Source organism: Xenopus laevis, chromosome 9_10S (genome assembly GCF_017654675.1).
Source record: "Xenopus laevis strain J_2021 chromosome 9_10S, Xenopus_laevis_v10.1, whole genome shotgun sequence".
Taxonomy (NCBI): domain Eukaryota; kingdom Metazoa; phylum Chordata; class Amphibia; order Anura; family Pipidae; genus Xenopus; species Xenopus laevis.
Window position 1 is genome coordinate 53,556,159 of NC_054388.1, and position 21,401 is coordinate 53,577,559.

A 21,401-nucleotide genomic window follows, 5' to 3' on the forward strand; every position below is an offset into this window, starting at 1 on the left:
TGGATTCGGTGCATCCCTATTATAAATACAGTATGCAGAATCCATTCTCTATGCATTTACAGTAGACTGACAGATCTCAGATTGCAGTTGCTACATTAGATAATCAAACATTTTGAAAGATACAGTGAAACCTGTATCAGTGAAACCTCGATTTGAATTACCCTGATTTTGAGTTAAGCCGCATTTTAATTTTTTTTATTTGTGGTCCCACCAATTTATAATGCATTTTAATGGGTGCATTTACCTGATTTTAAGTAATGTTTCCCGGATTTTACATCAACATTTTGTCCTGATGTTCCCAAAAACTGCTTTTTCCCCTTCTATGAATGTTGTTATTTGTGAAATAAAGAGGTTTAAAATACTAACCAGATGTATATTTTGCCATGATTCTGCCTATAAATGGTCAATTCCAATTAGTCTGCCCCTTATACAGTCCTGCACCAATCACTTAATGCTTTAGGTTGTGTATGTGACTGACAGAGAGGCCTTCCACATGCCTCCCTTAGTGTAACATTAATGTTGCAAAGCTTAACTCTTGTTATTAACACAGTAAATATTGTATCTCAAAGTAAAACAGACTCTTGTCTTATATCCTTTCAGTACTTGAAGAAAAAGTTACTTTAACACATTTCCCTGATGTTACATTTTCCTGGATTTTACATAATTTTTTCCTGGTCCCCTGAAAAACGTAAAATGAGGGTTCTCCTGTATTTAAAACTTGCTCACTGTCACTTTATAATGAAGGGTTCTTATTGGCCAGATCTTTTGTATGATGAAATGTAATATTTTAACTTTAAAAAATGTATCTTACCTTAAATCTGTAACACTTAAGCTTCTTGCATGTGCCGCAGTTTTCTGTAATTTGCAAATTTTGTGTTTAGCATGTTAATATATCTAATTATGACTGATAAAATATTGAAATGCTATCTATGTTCTTAAAAGGCAACTAAAACATAAGAAAAATGTGCCAGTGTGCTTGAAGGACCACTATACTTTTTTACTTTCTTCTATAAAAGAATTACTAGCTTAGCTTGCAGTTATAGGTTTTTTTAAAGCTGTCATTGTCCCTCAAGCTGGCTGGTCATAGTCTTCCTTTTGCTTTTTCATAGCCCTCCTATTGCATTAGTAATACCCTTATCAATCTACCAAAAGGGGGGGGGGATGGCCTAACAGCTCAAGGGCATGGTCCATCAGCAAAACTTTGCCATCGACTTAATTCTCTGTAGCAAGGACAAAAACCCAAGGTTTTTTTTATCGCCTAAGAAGATCATAACATAAAATTATAAATGAAACTATTAACATATACTTTCACAATTCTGTCAAAACATATAAGGTATAGTGGCCCTTGTAATCAATATATATATATATATATCTGATCTCCACCTTTTGCGTTTGAGTTACAGGATATTTCAAATATTTGAGTTTAGGTTTGAGTTGATTTTGAAGGGTTTCTCCTGTTCTCTTTTGGATTTTTAACTAGCCACATTCATTCCCCGCTAAAGAGCTAATTTGTTGCATAACTAAATTGTCATTATCACTGAATTAGCTGGCAGGTTTTTCTGTTGAGGGATTTGGTTGCCTTTTTAAATTATGGTATGGTCCACAAGTAACCTAACATGCACTCTTCTATTTCATTACTTTTACATTTGTATAATGCATGCATTGACAGCTTTTGGCTTGTGCTTTGAATGGCCAGCTCGCACGCACCTTGACTGCAGTTTCTGTCTGTATACAGGGGGAGTCAGATAATCTCCTATCACTAACAAACTAATACAGGAGCCATCCAGCTGTCCGAGAAAATGGACTGTGCCGAAAGGAGAAACAACAGCCCTGGCCTGTCTGAACCAGGGATGAGAGACATAAGAGCAAGAGATGCCTCCTCTTGCAAATAATGGAACAAAGAACGTATGGAAGGGGTCTCCTTATGTCACTGATGCTCACCCTTTGAGACCACTGACAGACTGCACTAAATTGGTATACCGCTCCTGAAACCACTGCTGGTATACACCTGTGCCAGGCATGAGATGGCCTCTAAACTGTATAAATGTAGTCATGAGACTGATGGCTCAGATAACAGGGTAACTCCACTTATCTCAGTACAATGCAATATGGTTCATAAAGCTTACCAGCAGTGTTGTTATAAATGACTCTTGTAATAGGAGATTAAAAAAGACTATTATAGCTCTGAGTCAAATCTATCAAACCGGTATGTGTCTACATGTATCTCGGTGGCACTGGAAACAGACTGAAGCAATATGAAAAGAAATAAAAGCACTACAGCGGTGGCACAGGTTTACTGGCTAAATAAATAATATTTACTTTTGGCAGCATACTGTATGTACTTAGCTTCCTTCGTGTTGCTTCAGTTGGAGGCCAGGGCCATATATCAGTGAGTAGCACCAATGTAAATTATAGTATACTAATTATAGTACACTGTTGCACTTAGACTGCTGGAGTGCTCCCATTCCTTTCTATTCTTACAGGGAACAGATTCTCATTCCTACACCATCTTAGCAGATATATTTAAGTGTATCAGTGCACAGCCACAGTTGTGTGCAGACATATCCACTGTATGTCACAAAGCAACACATAAAGGGCTTGATTCAAAAAGAGCTACATGTGGCATCAAGCAAACCAGCAATATTCTTTCCAATCACTCTGGGTAAGCACCCACAATTAGGTCTTAAAGGGGACCTGTCACCCAGGCATAAAATGCTGTATAATAAAAGTTATTTTCAAATTAAACATTAAACCCAAATTCTTTTTTTATTAAAACAACCATACCTGTTATAAAGTTGTTTAACAGTCTCACCTATCAATCATATATTGCCTGCCCCTCCTCTATGCCTTAGGCAATTACTTTCACTTTCCATTCTGTACTTCCTAGATGTGCCTGCACCCCTCACATTCCCTCTTCCTCCTTACAATCTAATTGTGTATTGGCATCAGGTGCCCCATTGTTTTTCAAAAACAAGATTTTGGCATGATTTAAAACTCAATTTAATAATATCATCCACAAAATGGCTCCTGTCTGCCTGATGTGACTTTCAAGACTAAACAAAACAAGATTAAAATAATGTATACAGTGTAAGTGAATATTATATTGCTTTGAGTAAAATCATAAAATAATATTTGGCATTATTTCTTAGGGTGACAGGTTCCCTTTAAAATGCCTTTCAGACTGATTTAACTCCTGTTCAGATCACAGGTCAAGCTAGCTACCTCAAAGAGGATCACATATATTGCCCCAGCCTTATATTCAAATAGACAGCAGAAATTGTCTATGCCAGAATGAACCATTAAGAGAGTCCAATGTGTTGTGCTAACAAAAAGATAGAATATTGCTCTGTGTGATGCCCACCCCACCCAGCATGGCTGACAGAATTGGCACAACACACACAGCACCAGCAATCTATCTACTAAAGCAAAACAAACAGGAATTAACCCACTTATCATTTTCTATTGCTATTTATTAACATTATTTATACATTTACACACATACAGCTTTTCACAGTACTCAGTCCTTAACCCCTTATAAGAATAGTTATATTTAGATATACACATGTTTTTGATTCTAAAGAAACGGATATAGGGGTGGTTTATGTAACAATTAAAAGATATAAAGGCCCAACCTGAGATCTGATTTGATATTTGGGAAATCAATGTGATTTTTGAGTTGCTATTACAATAATTTTCCTCGTAATGAAAGAAAATGTAATTTTCAGCAAATTTCCATTATACTGTGTACATTAATGAAAAATGGTTATTTGTACATTGTTGAAGGAATTGATATTCAAAGCAGTATCTGTCTGTTAACATTCTCTGACTCCTGAAACTATGTTGCAAGCCAGCTGATTAAGGCTAATAGTTTTATTATCCCTGTAGATGGCAAAGCACCTGGAAATACCTTTACATTGCAATACATTGGAATAGCCGAGTCTAAGCCTCTCCAGTCAGGTAACTACACCCAGAACATGATCTCTCTTGAGAGACAAAGCCCATTATAGGTAATTAGCCTTAAAGACTAAAGCTGGCCATAGACACAAAGATCTGATCGTACGAATCAAGGATTCATACGATTTTCGGACCATGTGTGGAGAGTCCCGACATTTTTCATCTGGCGGAGCATTAGGAGACCAGACTAGTTACATTGTTTTAAGAGAACAGAAGGGACAGACAGATTCAGTTTTCAATAGCAATTATATTTACAAATAACTTTAACTTTCCAGGGGTGGCATCAGAAAAGCAACCTCAGGGCAACAAGGACCACCGAAACGCCCCTGACCCTGGTGAATGCTGCACTCTGTACCTAAAAATACCCCCACCCCTAATAATACAGAGCTTACTAACACAGTCAGCATTAAATACGTGGAAGGGGCAGCAAAAATAGAGAAAAGAGCAGAAGGTAGTGCACAGACTACAAAAAATAGAGTTTTCTTTTGCTTTCAGTTTTGGCTGACCCCTTATGACTTTATTCAATAGGTTTTTATTGTTTATTATTTAACACTTATTTTAGGGCAGGGTGAAAAGTTAAAAAAAATTGCCAATAAGTGCAATGTGCTACAGTGACCCCTGGTGTACTATTTAAAAAATATAACAAAACAAAGGTAAAATACCCCTTTATACATACAGTGTATAAATATAGTGGAATACCCATGCCTGCACAGATTTAAAGGAGACGGAAAACTTAACTAAAGAAGTAAAGTAGAAATGTTGTTGATGTCAGGTTACTGGTTGGGTGCTGCTGTCAGTTACTGAGTTTAGGGACTGACCCACATTACACTAAATATATATCATATAAATGTCACAATATAAGGCTGGTTAGTAAATATTTCAGATTATTGGTACATAGCAACTCAGAAACCAATACAATTAGCATCAAATTTAATCAATCAACCCTGTAGCATCAGATTTTATGACAGGCAGACCTCTTTTTTGCTTTATGATAACTCCTTAATCGAGCTTCATAACAGCTGCTCAAAACACACTGAGCATGTGCGTGTCGCAGACACTCCAAACAAAATCCAAGGTGGGAAACTGCTGTGATAAATTTAAAGTAGGGATGCACCGAATCCACTTTTTTGGATTTGGCCGAACCCCCGAATCCATTGCGAAAGTTTCGGCCGAATACCGAACCAAATCTGAACCCTAATATGCATATGCAAATTAGGGGTGGGAAAGGCAAAACATTTTTTACTTCTCTCCCCACCCCTAATTTACATATGCAAATTAGGATTTGGATTCGGTTTGGCCAGGCAGAAGGATTCGGCCGAATCCGAATCCTGCTTAAAAAGGCAGAATCCTGGCCGAATCCCGAACCGAATCCTGGATTCGGTGCATCCCTACTTTAAAGGCCTGGATCATTACTACTATAGAGAAGCTGAACCTTCAGTATATAAAATATGTTATTTCTAGCCATATTTATATTTAGAGTTTTATTCTCCTACTTCTCTTTACAGGCTATATTAATAAAACATTTTCTGGGGTTGTTTTTAATTTTTACCACATTTCTCTAACATTCCCCAATAACATCAAGTCATGCTTCCAAGTTCCATACCTACTATGCCAAGCACTTTTTTGGCCCTTGTATGATGATAACACTACAGTAGGACTGTAGGAATTAATATCGAATGCTAAGATCCAGTTGCTGGCTTACGGTGGGCATAGATGGAACAATTACAATCTTTCCTGCAAAGAATCCTTCATTTTAAATACAGACGTGATAGAGCTGCATCGTCAGATATACAGCACAGGTAAAAACAATAGAATTCTAAATGTAACTGACGATTCAGCACTAACAGTTGTTGATGTTTTCTGACCTGATTCCCAGGTCTATTTGTTTCATATGATTTTATTGGTGCTTCTATAACCACCTTTAGATGATTCAATATGTGACAAAACACACCCTCATTACTATTTCCATGCGATATCAGTAAGAACATAATTCAGAAGGAAACTATTTGGCAGAAATATCTGATACAACACAAAAGTAGATGCACAACAGTCACCTGATGTCACCAACTCATTGGCCCCACTTCATTTTGCTCTTAAATTGTGTAGACTGGACTCTGTAATTTTGCAGAGGTTACTGTACCTATGTGTAGACATTAGCTCACACCCAATTAAGAAATCCATTAAAATCACCAGTGACCCAGAGTATACAATTATGCAGAATTATAGGACATTGTAAAGATGAAGTGACAAAAAGTGAAACAATAACTATATTTGAAAGGTGGTACCCTCTTTTTATTTTATTTTCCTATGTATGACATAATAGATCAGCTAATATCCTTGGACTGGGTGAGTGGTATACAGATATACTGAACACTGAAAATGCAATGCTTAGAAACTTGCTTAGATCTTAACTGGCCAGCAGCTAACCCTTTTATCATGGAGCCAGAGGAAGCAACAAGTCCAGCAGAGAAGACATATTGTAAATTGTTCATAGCAATGCAATGAATGATCTATGCATCAATAATTACAGGGAATATAGAGTTCTAACAGTTTCTTTTTGCACATGTTTAAGGCTCAGACCTATAATACAGGGAAACATTGTTCCTAGCTGTATTATATTTAGAACAATGGTTTTATGACTTAATTAATTAACACAGGGGCTGCCAAAGAGGGCTTTAAAAGTCTGCATTTCAGGTCCGGACTGAGAATTAAAATAGGCCCTGCCATTTCAGGAACACAGAGGCCCAAACAGCCCCCACCAGCCCACTAAATACTAACTTTCTATGGCACCTTATAGCAGCCCCTCTGGCATTTGCCAGAACCCACAGATTGCCAGTCCAGGCCTGCGTAAAAGGTCTGTGTTAAACAAGAACGGTCTAGAGAGTGTAGAAGAAGGATAGTTATTGCTAATATTTCGTACTCTGTGCCTCACTTGCAGAACAAACCCTGTCCTTTAACAATTACAATAGAGCAAATTTTGTTTTACATAAATCTATTTTTTTTGTAGTCCCAATAAATCATGATTTTGAACAGTTGTGTGTTTGATTCTTTCCTCGTGTACGAGTTTAACGGTGCTGCTCACGGTCTATATATATAGTGTGTTATGCAATTTGAGACAAGTAGCAGCTCCATAAACAGTTTTTTAAAACTGCTGCAAAGAATAACTTGTTTCTGTTCAATGCTTACCTTTCGTTGGAACAAATTTGGATGGCTAATCAGTTCAGAGCTTGGCGTAATGTGTTCATTTTTGCATCACCTTCATACAAAGAACAAAAGATTTGTATGAAAAAAATATTGCTTTTTCTATATTGCCCTATTTGATGCAAGTTTCCTGCTAAACAAATATCTTGGGTACAAATTAAGTCCTATGCTCAGAACTGAATTATGCTCCCAAACTGCCTGTTGCCAGAACATTAACCATTTATGTGCCAACACGGTTTAGTTTATCCTGCACTTTGTGGATTAAAGTGTAGATTTTTAAAACAAATCACTCTGCTATTAGTTATTGATTATGAACTTTGATTATGGCTTGTGATAAAGAGAATTATTAGACCGTCCGTTTGTGCATTGAACTGTAGAAGTTAACCCATTGGCCAACCAGCTGTTATTAATCACAAGCATTTCCCATCATTTAATTATGGGAGTTGTAGTTCAGTTTACAGCTGGGGGAGGCTCTCCCACTTGAAATTCCTGTTTAAATTGTTATAGTGTTGTCTGTGGAATGTGTCCATCAATACAATGTCAGTTTGTGCAGTGATCTGTATTCAGTGGCAGGTGTTCTGTACAAGTCTCTGGAGTCTCATTCATTTGATCATGTATATAAATAAAGCAAAAGAAAATACAAGCTCTCATAAGCAAAGACATCAACCAACCCCATCTTATGAGGGAGATAATGATCCAGTGCTGTATTCATTTGAATTATGAATCCCTCTCACACTAAATGAAATAAGATGTCAAAAAGCTCAGTATCCAGTCCTTAGATTCATTATCTCTCTCATGACATGTGGTTGGTTGACATCCTTCCATAAGAATGAAAGAGTTGAATGTTTTAACTTTAGATTTCTGTACTTAAATTACAGTATATATATCCCTTGTGATGATCTTAATTTAGGAGAGATGAGTAATCTTTGCAGGTGGCTGTACTCTATTATGCATAAAACAACAGTAAATGCCAATACTGATTGGTGACACACACAAACTTCTGTCTGAGGATACAGATGATTAGTCCTTGTATGGGCCCAAAACAGCAACTGATATCTTGTCCAGGATTGACCAAATATCAAATAAAAATCCTGTTGGAAATTGTTTGCATTAGGCCAGGGATGTAGTTATGGGTCTATACCCAATTCCCATGCAAACCAATTGGTTAGGCAAATGCAGTCTGGCTACACATGGATAGATCATATTGGGGGTGATACTGTGCATATAGAGCATCGTCCCACAAATGGCTATTCAGTAATAACTATAACAGTCAGTCAGTTTAAAGCTAAAAAGGATAATTTGAAATTCTACAAACAAGATTCGTATTACTATTTTACACATCACTGAAATATAGAATATAACCAGATGTATATGAAGGATCTCCATGAAATGAATTTCCCCAAAAACTTACTCATCTGGGTGCAGTTAGAATGCATAATACTTAAACCTTAGAAATGGTTTATGGTTTCATAGACACATATAGAACACAATTTCTACCATTGGTATAATTTCTATTATTTTATTTCAGGTATTGCTTTTTTTCTTGAAAGTATGGCAACAGTAATTGTGTATGTATCTAGCATACTATAGAACACTGGCTTCTATATCTTACAATATATCATATCTTTACAATAAGCTTTATTATAGATCATGTCCAACTGATAAATAAGGGGTCTATCATTTTCAGAACCTGCTTAAACTGAATTTAAAAGCTGAAAATCAGCATTAGCTTCTTTGGAGACAGGTTACAGAAACATTAACCAATATAAAACATTGAATAACTTTTACATAAAGCATCTTCCAGAAAAAGGCAGATCCCATGTTTTCAACCAACTACAAAAGGAATAATCGCCCATTAACATGAAGTTAAATTAATAGCAGTTGATTCCCGTTTGATGTCTGTATTTTCTATTTTCTGCTTTATTATTTGACTAACTATGCATAGAATCCATCATTTCTGCATTCAGCCGAATACAGAATGCTCCATGCAGGGGCGTAACTATAGAGGAAGATATTGTCAACCCAAAACATTTTGGGGGCCTGAAAAATAATTTGCTGTGGGGCCCAGTAATATCTAGTTACGCCACTGGCTCCATGTCTTCTGAAAACCCAAATCTAACTGGCATGAGACCTACAGTAAGTCTAACTTGGTTGGGCTGAACACCAAGGATAAATCCAGATTAGAATTTAGCAAAAAGAATTGAAAAAAATGTGGATTTGGTGCATCCCTAATCACCATGTTTTATGTACATTTTCTCAAAAACATTGAGAGTTCTGTAATGTCTAAGTGTAAGAGAAGATCTCAATGTTGTGACAAATGTTCCACCTTCTGTATCACTTTTACCATAATCCATTCTTTTTCTCATCTCTGGGTGTAACATTTCTCTTCCCTCTTTCTGTGTTGTCTTTTCTGTTGGTCACTGTGTTGTCACTTTGTGCTGTCCTGTTATGCTTTGATGTTGTGTGGGAGCAGCGTCCCCTGGCAGCACCAGCTTGGAGGTTCTGACCCCCTTGCAGGATGTGAGGGTGTGCGCTGGGGAGGCAGCAGTGTTTGAATGCGTGGTGTCGGGCCCCACCGATATGGACCTGGATTGGATGTTCCGTGGAAAGTTGCTTCAGCCGGCTCTGCTGGACTGTAAGATGCGTTTCAACGGAAAGCAGTGTGTGCTGCTCCTGAATTCAGTCCATGAAGATGACAGTGGAATCTACACCTGCAAACTAAGCACTGCAAGAGGTAACTACCCTTACATTTTATCACCATGCATTGTATTTCATTTACTCTAATACAGGCATGGGCAATCTCTGGATGTTACCAACCTAACCCCCAAGAACCCCAGAAAAAGACCTTTGAGATGATGGACATTTTGAGGGCCATATGTTGGCTATGCCTTAAAGCGTTGTTCACCTATCTGTTGTTTTCAGATAGATCACCAGAAATAACTTCTTCCAATTACTTTCTACTTTCTATGTGTCACCGTTTTTCAAATATTGAAGTATAAAGTGTAATTTTTCACCTTCTAAAGCAGCACTGGGAGGGGGGTCGCCGACCCTGTAAACTGTTCTTATCTTTTCTGATCTTTGTCCTTGCTGAGCAGAATCACTTTCATTACAGGCATCTGTTAGAATTGATACAATAGTTGCTAATACTCCAGAGAGTATTTTGCAAAATTGTAACAATTTAGAGTTTGCACCTGAATTACTGAGCTGTCAGACCCAAACACAAGACACAGGACCATTCAACTTCAAACTTAGATTTTGGGAAAAATGTAAAAAAAATAAATAATGGAAAGTAATTGAAAAAAGTCTTTATTTCGGGGGAACAATCTGAAAACGACTGAACTGAAAAATAGTGTTTGAAAGGTAAAAAAACGCTTTAATACTCAAATAACGTCTTGTGAATTGTAAGATGCTGAGATTATAAAACTCTCATAGGTCTGGAGAAAACCAAAGATATTCCCTCCTACAATTAATTTAAATATTTACTTGGAGAAAGCTTTTGCTTACCTTTTCCTCTTTCTGGCTGGTAGATCCTACATACTTTTTAAATAAATAAATGAGAGGTGGTGGCCAATGAAACTGCTTAATCAACATAAATTACTCCTCTACAGTTACAGTTATTTCCAGTGAATACCTGGATAATACTTTTGCCTTCCTTTTACATTCTCTGAATAAATTATGGATAGCTATCAGCCAAAGTGGAAGTTAATGGGGATAGTTTGTCCATAGAAAACACTAGTTACTCCATCACAGCTACTTTTAAATTCTTACTTTATTACTCGCTGGAGTATATTATATGCATGTTAAATGCAGAATATGCAGGAGCAAATCATTGAAAGCAATGGGAAATACATTGAAAATGTAAAAATAAATGTAAAAAGTGAAAGTACTTTATATGCACCCCCTCCCCATTACTACCTGGCTTTCTGTGGTACCATAAGTGAATATTTTATATTGTTTTTATGCATTTCTTCTTCCCTTCTCTATTTAAACATGGCAGATGAGTTGACCTGCAGTGCTATGCTAACTGTACACCCATCACTGGCTCCTCTCTTCACTCGCAAGTTGTCAGATCGAGATGTCATAGAGGGACGCACAGCTCGACTGGATTGTAAAATTAGTGGCACCCCGCCCCCTGTTGTCACATGGACTCATTTTGGTAAGATATTCTATCAAGAAGAAACTATAACATTAAAATATTAAATCTGCCAAACTTAGGCACATGGTGGAAGGGGAATTTTGATGTGCGCCGAAGCACACCTGTGGCTTAAGAGAGTTGAGTGCGCTCTCACACACATGCAGTCCGACGCTGCAGAGAACAAACATGCAGTCTGACTGTCTCTGTCATGTTCTTCGTGACTCTTGCCATTTGCCAAGTTGCCTTATTGCTATTAGCTGCTTAGCTAACTAATCTTGCCCTGCACCTTCGATTCTGCCTAACTGCTAGCTAGAGAGAAAGGCATGGGGGCGGTGTGGGGGGGGGGCACCGATCCAGCAGCAGTCCGTGGGCAGAGAATTTTTTTTTTTTAAATATATCAAGCCAGCCAGGCCACTGAGAGTGAGAGGCCAGCTATTTAGTAGCAGGTGCGAGTAGTAGCCATTCACAGGGGTTCAGATAGCTACAGGGGGCACCGGCCGGGCCCAGCAGCAGCTGTAGAGCCGGCCTGTGCCTGAAACAGTCTGTCTGTGAAATAACTTTTGTAGCCTGCAGACAGTGAAATAATTTTTGTAGCCTGCAGACAGTGACATAATTTCTGCAGACAGTGAAATAATTCTTGTAGCCTGCAGACTGTGAAATAATTTCTGCAGACAGTGAAATAATTTTTGTATCCTGCAGACTGTGAAATAATTTCTGCAGACAGTGAAATAATTTCTGCAGACAGTGAAATAATTGTGTGTTCAGCTCAGTTACAGTGCAGTACACACACTATCAAAGTGCAATCAATGTTTTAAGGTTGTTTTTGATATGCATTTATTCAACCAGGTCTCTATTGTGCTCTTTCTCGTTTTATGATGTGCCCAATGCCAAAATGTAAGCTTACCATTTGGTTGTTTTTTTTTAGAAATCATTTTACTGTTACTAATAGTTAATAATTTGGAAGTTAATTGCGGATCCGCCGTGTTTTCGGCACGGCCCGCACCACGTTTTTTAAAAAAGCTGACCGCTGCGTAAATACGCTAGCGTCATGTGCCATTGCCTAAGTTTGAAACCGCTAGCATATTTAGACAGCGGTCGGCTTTTTTTTTAAAAAAACGTGGTGCATACTGTGCCAAAAAAAGCCCTGCCCTAGAAGGGGACCCTGTGCAAAGTGTAGCCTAGGGGCCTCACATGTCCTTAATTTGACCACCATTGTTCTAAACTTGACAAGAACAGGAGGCAAACCATCTTTTGTGTCAGTGGTCTTAAATTGGTATTTTAAATGTAAGATAACTTTAAGTATGTTATGGAATGGCCAATTCTTTTCTGTGTGTTGCTCTTATGGTTACCCCATGCCAGTTCTTTTAGTGCCCCAGCTGCTAAAAATTGTATTAGTTACCAAATCTTACTGAACTTATTAACTGAAAAATGTAATGATAGGAAGGTAGGAATGTTTGTAAAGGAAACTGGAATTTGGATGGCATATCAGAGATCCTATCTAGGTCACGTAATGTCTTACCTACTAATGCACTACTTCAAAACCAAAGATGTATGGTGCCAGTTCAGGCTTCCTATACTGTACTCCTAATGTGTTATTACAGGACAGCCAATAGAGGAGAGTGAGAACATCCATATTATTAGAGAAGGAGGACATCACACCCTGTTGATACCCCATGTGGCAAATGAGGACGAGGGGCAATACACAGCGACTGCCCATAACCAGCATGGGGAGGCCGAATGCTCTGCGGAACTCTACGTGGAGGAGCCTCGGTCTGCTGCAGCATCTCATATGTAAGAATGGCCTGCAGTGAATGGGAGTTTGCCGTAGCTGTTACACATGTTTTATCTTTTTAAGGATGAAAAAATCTTGTAAAAGAATTTTTAAGTCATTTTGTTTTCTACCTGCAAAGTAACCCGGTTATACTGCTTTGCAGCTGGGTTCTGAGCTATGACACATCTAACCTAACCCTAACACTTTTACCTAATACAATCAATTGCTCCTGCTATAATTCTTAGTGAGTTGTTTGCACCAAAAAGATTTGGTTGTAGGATCTTCTAATAAACAATACAATAGAAGAATATTATGAATCACAATTGTAGTTCCCCTTTATCCATTTAGCCATAAGACCTTATATGCCATGAGAGAGAAATTCCTAGCTCATGCTTAACTTTCTCAAAACTTTACACCAATGAATATATTCAAAAAGTAGCTTCCCCTCCAATTTTTCAGAACATTGTACATTTATTCAAAGTATAACTGTACTATGTGTCTTCAGTGTTTTAGAAGACATTGGGGCTCATTGATAAACACTTGGAAATTTGTAAACGGCCAGTGAACCTATGGCAGCCAATCAAATGTCTGCTTCATTGTTCTACTTGAAAAAAATAATCATTTACTGATTACTATAGGCTGCTGTCAAGGAGCAAATTTGCCAAGTTTTCATAAATGAACCTTAATGATTATGAAAAGACATTTCCCACCTTAGTTAAATCCCTAGGGCTAAATTACGATAGAACTTTAACCATGTATTATCACTAGTGTTAGTGATGGTACTGGCTGAAAAGTGCCCCCCCCCCCGGGCCTTTGTTGTTAGTTCACAAATGCTCTTTAGTATGTTTTTATTAGAAGGAAGGTTGTTCAGAATTATTGTTTTGCTGAATTGGATAGGCCCTTCATGTAACCTGGAAATCTCATGGTGGGCACAGGCTTCAATGGGCCCTCAACCCAGCCATTTGACTTAGTTCCATGGCTGTCCTTCCTTACCCTAGGCCACTTCAGGACTTTCAAAGGTGTTTCTTCCATCCGGTCTCAGCATGGTGTTTTCCTGAGCATAGTCACCATGAGAAATCCTACTGGCACATTGGGGCCCAGTACAAGTAGGACATCAAGCACCCCCATGACTTCTTAAGGTTTCCTGGCCATCACCACGCCAGTCTGACACTAAAGTCTTGTGCAGCATTTTTAGAATCTGTGCCACATGTCTACATTTGTAGTCCTTGCATGTTTGAAAACACTTTGCATTGTATCAGCTTTGTGGTGAATTATTTTATATGCCTATTCACTCTTTTTTTTCACGCACTGCAATTTGTTGTAGTTTCTGCACACGAGTACACAGCCTAGCGTGATCATTGTACACAAAAGCATTACTTTACTTGTATTATTGTATTATGCATGCTTTACATTGGCTTGTCAGTGATTAATGTTACCAATCTGCACATTGTCCTGAGCATCAGTACATTAGAGTAGATTGTTATCTTACTGTATACAATCTCCTTGGTAGCTCCAAGCTGGAGAAGATGCCATCCATTCCAGAAGAACCAGAGATGCAGGAGTGTGAGGTCGAGGGTGTGATGATGCCAGATTTCCTGCGACCTCTGCAGGACATTGATGTGGTGGAATTTCGAGAGGTACAACTTGAGTGTCAGGTAACCGGGTTGCCGTACCCTACCATCATCTGGTATCACAATGGTCAGAAGATCCAGAGCTCTGATGATCGCAGAATGACTCAATGTAAGGAACAATTTTTTTGTCCAATGACAAATTTATTCCTACATTTCTAATAAATGTTATAATTAATTGTTGATGAATATTGGTTTTAATTATATTTTTTTATTTGCGCGATTAAAGTACGTCAGTGAACAGCCTCTTTAAAGGAGACAAATTATGAATTAAACTCTTATAGATATAGAAGAAATGTGCTTTCAAAAGTTGTATTTCCACAAAAACCCTACTAGTCCTGCCCATCTGTTCCACTTCCTGCCCACTGAATTCTCTGGCTGCGCAGGAGAGCTGGTGGCACTCAGCACACTGCACTGTAGAATAGGAACCAATCAGCAGCTAGGCTGACTGGATAGGGAACTGAAGCCTTTAATTAATTTTCTAAATAGACTTTAACGAAATATGATATTTCTATACATTTTGCCTAATGAAGAACCTTCCAGAACTGTGTATTAAATGATATTCTCTTAAACTGAAATTTGACTGGTTCCTTTCCAATCTTCTCTGGAGCTTTTCCTGCAGTAGCACTCCTTCATATATTTTACTGTTGTGCTAGATGTAATATCAACCCCTATGTCAAAATGTAATGGAATTTGCTTATGAGGTACAACATGGCTATAAATTAGAATACAGAGTGCGGAAGATGTTTTTCTACCCTTTCCAGCACCCTCCTTAGAGCCAACTGAAAAGCCAAATGTTGCATGGCACCATTTTGCCCTAAGATTGCTGTTTTGCCTTAATAAAAAAAAACATAATATTTGGTGTTCCATAGGTCACCCATGTCTGGTAAAGAGCTTAATAAGGTTTCTAGTGAATACTTTCCATCAGTTGTAGTGCTCCTAATAATATTCATTGTTTTATGTCTGCTGCAGATAAAGACACCCACCACCTGATTTTCTCCTCTGTGAACCATTCTCATGCCGGAGTGTACAAAAGTGTCATCTCAAACAAAGTTGGGAAAGCAGCATGTTATGCACACCTGTATGTCACTGGTAAGAGCTCTAAACTTTATGGTAGTATTTGGTAGAGAGCATACAACTGTGTTAGTGAGGCATATACTGTAAGTTAATAGGGGGTGTTGCAAAATCCAGAACACAAAATGCTTTCTGGTCTGAGTTAATATAATTCTGTATGTAAATACCACCATGCATGTGCATAAATTAACTGTCAGTTCTTGAAAACTTCATTGGGTTCACCCACTGGCCCTCTATATCATAGAAAAGTTCTATATCACTGATCACAGTTCATCAACATCATCCCAAATCCTGGTTGGTGTGTATCAGTGTCCTTAATAGTGTATTTCTTAACTTCAACGACACAACTTTCATTGCAGATTTGGTACCCACTCCTCCTGATGGTCCACCCATCATTACTTTGGTAACTGGGAGAATTGTGAATCTTAGATGGAAGCCACCCAAAAGATTGGATCCAGCCATAGGTATGTTACTGCTAGATCCTGTGTCTTGATTGATACAACCATGTAGATAGATAGAAAGATAGATAGATAGATAGATAGATTTATTGTTGATCTGTGCACACTGTATATGTATTTGTGTCTGGATGACAAAAACAGATGTAAGGTAATGGATATACAGTAATAGTGTTGATCTGAATATATATATATATATATATATATATATATATATATATATATATATATATATAATATATATAATATATATATATATATATATATATAAATATATATATATATATATATATAGTATCTGTGTGCTTACTTAGGTGTGTGTCAATGTATTAGGAAACAGATGACCAATGGTAATGTGTAGAATTTTTTGGCCTCAGATCTGGCTCAGATTACATACTCAATCCAGCAGCAGGCAGTGGGGTCTCCCCAATGGACGGTCATCGCCACCAACCTAAAGGACACTTCTTATTGCGTCAAAGCTCTGACCAAGGAACATCAGTATCTATTCCGTGTGACAACAAACACCCCAACTTCTCACAGTAAACCTTCCCCTCCTAGTGAAAGTGTTTGTCTTCTGGATAGAGGTAAGAATATATTCACCCATGTGGTACCTCCCCCAGACACCTGCAAACAGTATAGACTTGCATCCCAGCTGTAGGTATGAGTTACCTCTGTTGTCAGGGCTATGGAGTCGGTACATAAATCCTTCGACTTCAACTCCTTTATTTATGGTACCTCTAACTTGGACTTGTTATTTGTTGAAAGAATGTACAAAGCATTTCATTACTGCCAAACTCATTTTAAAGCCATAGGAAGATTTTGTCTGCTTTTGGGAACAAGCTAGGAAGCTGACACACTACCCTATCGGCCATCCAAGCCTGTCACTGCCAACATGAATTATGTTACTGTTCACATTCGGGTCTAAAAATATAACTAAGCATATGTTATTGTGGCTTTTTATTTTATTTATTAAAGAGACTACAAACATTCCTTAAACCTAAAGTGTGAATGAAAGAAAAAAAATTAAACAAAAATGTCATAAGAGCTCAGATGGACTACACACTAATGAAACGACTACGCCTTGAGCTTTTTTCTTACAACAGAGAAGTACTTTATTATGACAATTATTTGTGAAATATCTACTTGCTCCAAGGGGCCGCTGATTTGTGGTTTTCAGGCTAAGTTAGTTCTTAGGGCAAGTTTAAATTTCGAGACCATAGTCACCTTTACCCTGCCTTCTCCAGCTTTGTGGTGTCCCAGGGATAGAAATCATCAGGTAGCAGCTTTTGGGACAACTCCACCATTCTTTATACCATTTTCTCATCCTTTCTTTTTAATCTGAGCAAGTGGTTTTATAATTTATTCGGTGAAATTAAGATTATCACCTCTTTTGTTAATTAACTATTGGAATGTATTCGGGAATCAAATTTCTTTAAGTATTCACTTTAGATCCTTTGTATTACTATTTATTTAACTAATTTATGAATTTTCAATGAATTGGTGCTTTAATCGATCCAAGTTACTGTTTTTTAATTAGCATTATCTATTTATTACTCCAAGGAATGAATTGATATCCTTGCACTGCACTTTAGTTATTTATATTTCACTACAAGCACTTGCACTTTATACTCCAAAGAAATGGATCAATTAGTAATATTTAGTAAAAAATTGATTTCCCTACTTCAATTTAATATTATATATAAATAGAGGAGTAAGAGTAGTGAAGTGATAGTACAATAGGTCAAACGGGGTACTTTCTCCTTTTTGTTTTCATAATTTTTTTTCATTACAATTTAGATTTATTATGAGTCGGAGTTGGTACTCCAACTCAGGTACCCAAAATTGCTTCTGACTCCACAACTCTGCTTGCACCTGTACTGAAGCCCATTTTCTTTAAAGCTAATTCAGTAGAACAAAGCTTGGCAAATATATTTTGTAGGGGGCATCCCTGTGACCCCAGTGTCTCAGATCTTTTTGCCAGTCCATATCTTCTTTCCTCCTGTCCCTGTAATGTTTTTATACCTGACTTCCTCACCATCCTATCATGTTAGGTGTTGTTGAGATTTTCTGTCCAGGACCACATGCATGGACACTAAAGGGTTTAATGGTAAACAGGGTGCTTTTGTACATGTGCTATTGGTTAGAATCTGTAGTGAGCATGCAATAGGGCCAGGACAGTGGGTATTAACAGTATTTGGCCAATTAGCATGGTACCGCAATCTGGTACAGGAATTCAATGTTGTCAAGAATTTTTTTTACAGCACTGGCTTTTAAATCAAACTAAGCACCTGGGGTCACATGGGGTGCATTAGAAAAATACCTCCTCTATGACACGCTTTTAATGTCCTGTTCTTAATAATCTAAACAGCATCTACATCTTCCCCAGTGTGCCTCCTGGCTCTCTAAAATAGAATGACACAAACTTATTTACAGACACAAGAGAATTCACCAGTGGAATACCTGCTTACCAGTATTTTGATGCCATCTTGCTGCTATTAAACATATATACAGGAGTCTGCAATTTCACAAACTTATTTGCTGACGGCTTAACCTGGAAATTCGCCGCAAATTCACCCATCACTAATATTGATCATAGTGTGTGTATCATAGTGTAGGGTTGTAGAGACCTAAATTATGAATTCCACTGGGACAGGGTCTGCTCTGAGGGTGTATTATCTTTGTAACGTACTACAGATTATTTTAGTGCTATATAAATATGTGAAAGTAATAATAGTAATGTGACAGTTCTATCCTGCTGCCATAGGTCCCTACCTGGAGGAGATGCCTTCTATACTGGATCGTCCTGAAATCTTGTATATGGTGGAAAACCAGCCTCTCTGCATAACTGTGACACTGAACCATGTGCATGCCAAAGTCACTTGGCAGAGGTAAATGAAGCAATGTACTTTGTGCTATTATACAGATTTTTTAATTTTTATGAATCATTTACAATCTTACGGATCACTGGTCACTCAGAAAACTACAAATATATCCTAAACTTTCCTTGGCATAACTGTGGTTCAAACATTGGTAAGTTGACCTATTCTATCAAGACATATTGAAACGGCTTAATTGGGGCCTTGTAGGGCCTTCTACACTAATGGGCCCCTCTGCAACTGCCGGGTCTCCTTCCTCTGTAGTTATGCCCTTGGCGATTACCCTTCCTGACACAGAGTGTAAACATGCTGATAATGGTAGGAATACAGTTCTTTTTAATACAGTTCTTCTTCATGTTTGGGATGCTTCCATATTCCATATTAGGGCATGTGAGAAAAGGAAATGGTTACATGTTTTGTAGTTACTGTAGTTACATTACTGGTCAATCACACTTCTCTAAAAACCTATGCCAGAAAATCCAATTTCCTACCAATCTGCATATTATAAAAAATACTTAATGTTTTTCATCTTAGAATAGACACTGTTCTAAACAATGTTGAGGATATGTATGAGATGAGTATGCCAGATGACGACCAGCACTCACTCACATTCTTCAGCCCAAGAAAGTCTGACTTAGGACAGCTGACATTTGTGGCAAAGAACCGCTATGGGTCAGATAGCTGTACCATTTCCATCGAGCTGGCAGGTAAAGTTGTCTGGATATACCCGTGTGTTTGTTTTCTGCATGCAAATTGTAAACAGGTCATGTTGAATCAGCAGCCCTCCAGATATTATACTACAACTTCCACAATCCCTCTGACAATGAAAGGCTGTTGGTTTGTTGTTGGTAGTTGTAGATCAGCAGCATCTGGAGGGCCAGGGATTTTCCATTTATTGTATAAGACTTTGATTAATCAATGTTGTAAGTGTGCATGACATTACTTAACATTATAGAAGTCTAATTTTATTATCTTCTGCTTCTATAGAGGCTCCCCGCTTTGAGTCTATCATGGAAGACATAGAGATTGGTGTTGGTGAAACAGCTCGCTTTGTGGTAGTGGTGGATGGGAAGCCTATTCCTGACATCATGTGGTACAAAGTAGGTCTTACCCTAGCAGATTCACTGGCAAGCTTTCATGGGGTCTTAATGGATTTTTAAATATACAGGACACTGAAAATTTGCAGGCTCTGGTTTTAGACACATTAATATTTTGGAGAAAAATAGAGGGTGGGTGCTAGTCTTGGTAATAGACTTAGGGGTACATTTATTATGCTGTGTAAAATAAAATTCACTGAAAAAATTGTCTGCCCATGATCTTTAACATGCAACATTCTTATATCAACTTTTATACACTCTTAATATATATTTTTCCCAACCATTAGGTTCATCAGATTTATCAAATAGTGAGATCAGAGCTGACCGAAGAAAAACTCACTTTCTTTCTATTCATTCTCATCAGGTTTTTAGAAGCTTATATATCAAATTTCTGTGGTGAGCTCTAATTTCACATTTTGAAAAATCAGCCCTTTAATGTTGGATTAATATAGCCCCTGTATGGCTAAAGATAAGTGCAATGCATTCCATTGATACATAAATCTAGATATGCAAATATGTATGTTATATTTCTTCCTCACACTGCATTGCTTTTCCATTGTGTTTGGGGGGCTGAATTATATTACCATAAGAATGCCATACAAATTCGGGAAGACATAAAAAGCCTATCCTGTTGACATGCCATAAATACGGTCAGCTGTCTTGTTGAGTTTGGGAGGACGTTTTCTTTCATTGCCTAACTGCTGACTCTTTTTATCCAGGATGGGGTACTTTTGTCAGAGAGCGGTCACCTCAGCTTTGTATATGATGATACTGAGTGCTCTCTGGTGATCTTAAACACGGCACTTGGTGACTCTGGAGTGTACACCTGCACAGCACGTAACCTTTCAGGGGAAATTTCCTGCAAGGCAGAGCTGCAAGTGTGCCCAGGTAAGAGACTCAAAGGTCTGCAAAGAACAAGCATAAACGTTTGTTATCCAGAAAAGGCCATCTCCATTTTAACCAAATAATTCACATTTTTAAAAGTGATTCCCTTTTTCTCTGTAATAAATAAAACAGTACCTTGTACTTGATCCTACTTAAAGGGGGTTCGCTGCCCCTATCTCTAAAAAAATGCTCTGTAAGGCTACAGATTTATTGTTATTGATACTTTATATTACTCTTCTTTCTATTCAGGCTCTCTATTCACATTCTAGTGGCTTATGCAAATCCTTGCATGTTTGCTAGGGTTATTTGGGACCTAGCAACCATA

The 21,401-nt window shown here is 37.8% G+C and overlaps 1 protein-coding gene across 1 annotated transcript in view; it reads left to right on the forward strand.

The window, feature by feature from the left end:
* Positions 1–21,401, forward strand: part of LOC108702928 (striated muscle-specific serine/threonine-protein kinase-like) — a 133,026-nt gene that overhangs the window by 77,636 nt on the left and 33,989 nt on the right. The window contains 11 exon segments of the mRNA XM_041578767.1: positions 9,629–9,889; positions 11,153–11,311; positions 12,892–13,081; positions 14,572–14,801; positions 15,662–15,781; positions 16,123–16,227; positions 16,596–16,802; positions 18,983–19,106; positions 19,629–19,801; positions 20,082–20,194; positions 20,911–21,079. Coding sequence (XP_041434701.1) covers positions 9,629–9,889; positions 11,153–11,311; positions 12,892–13,081; positions 14,572–14,801; positions 15,662–15,781; positions 16,123–16,227; positions 16,596–16,802; positions 18,983–19,106; positions 19,629–19,801; positions 20,082–20,194; positions 20,911–21,079 — 1,851 coding nt within the window.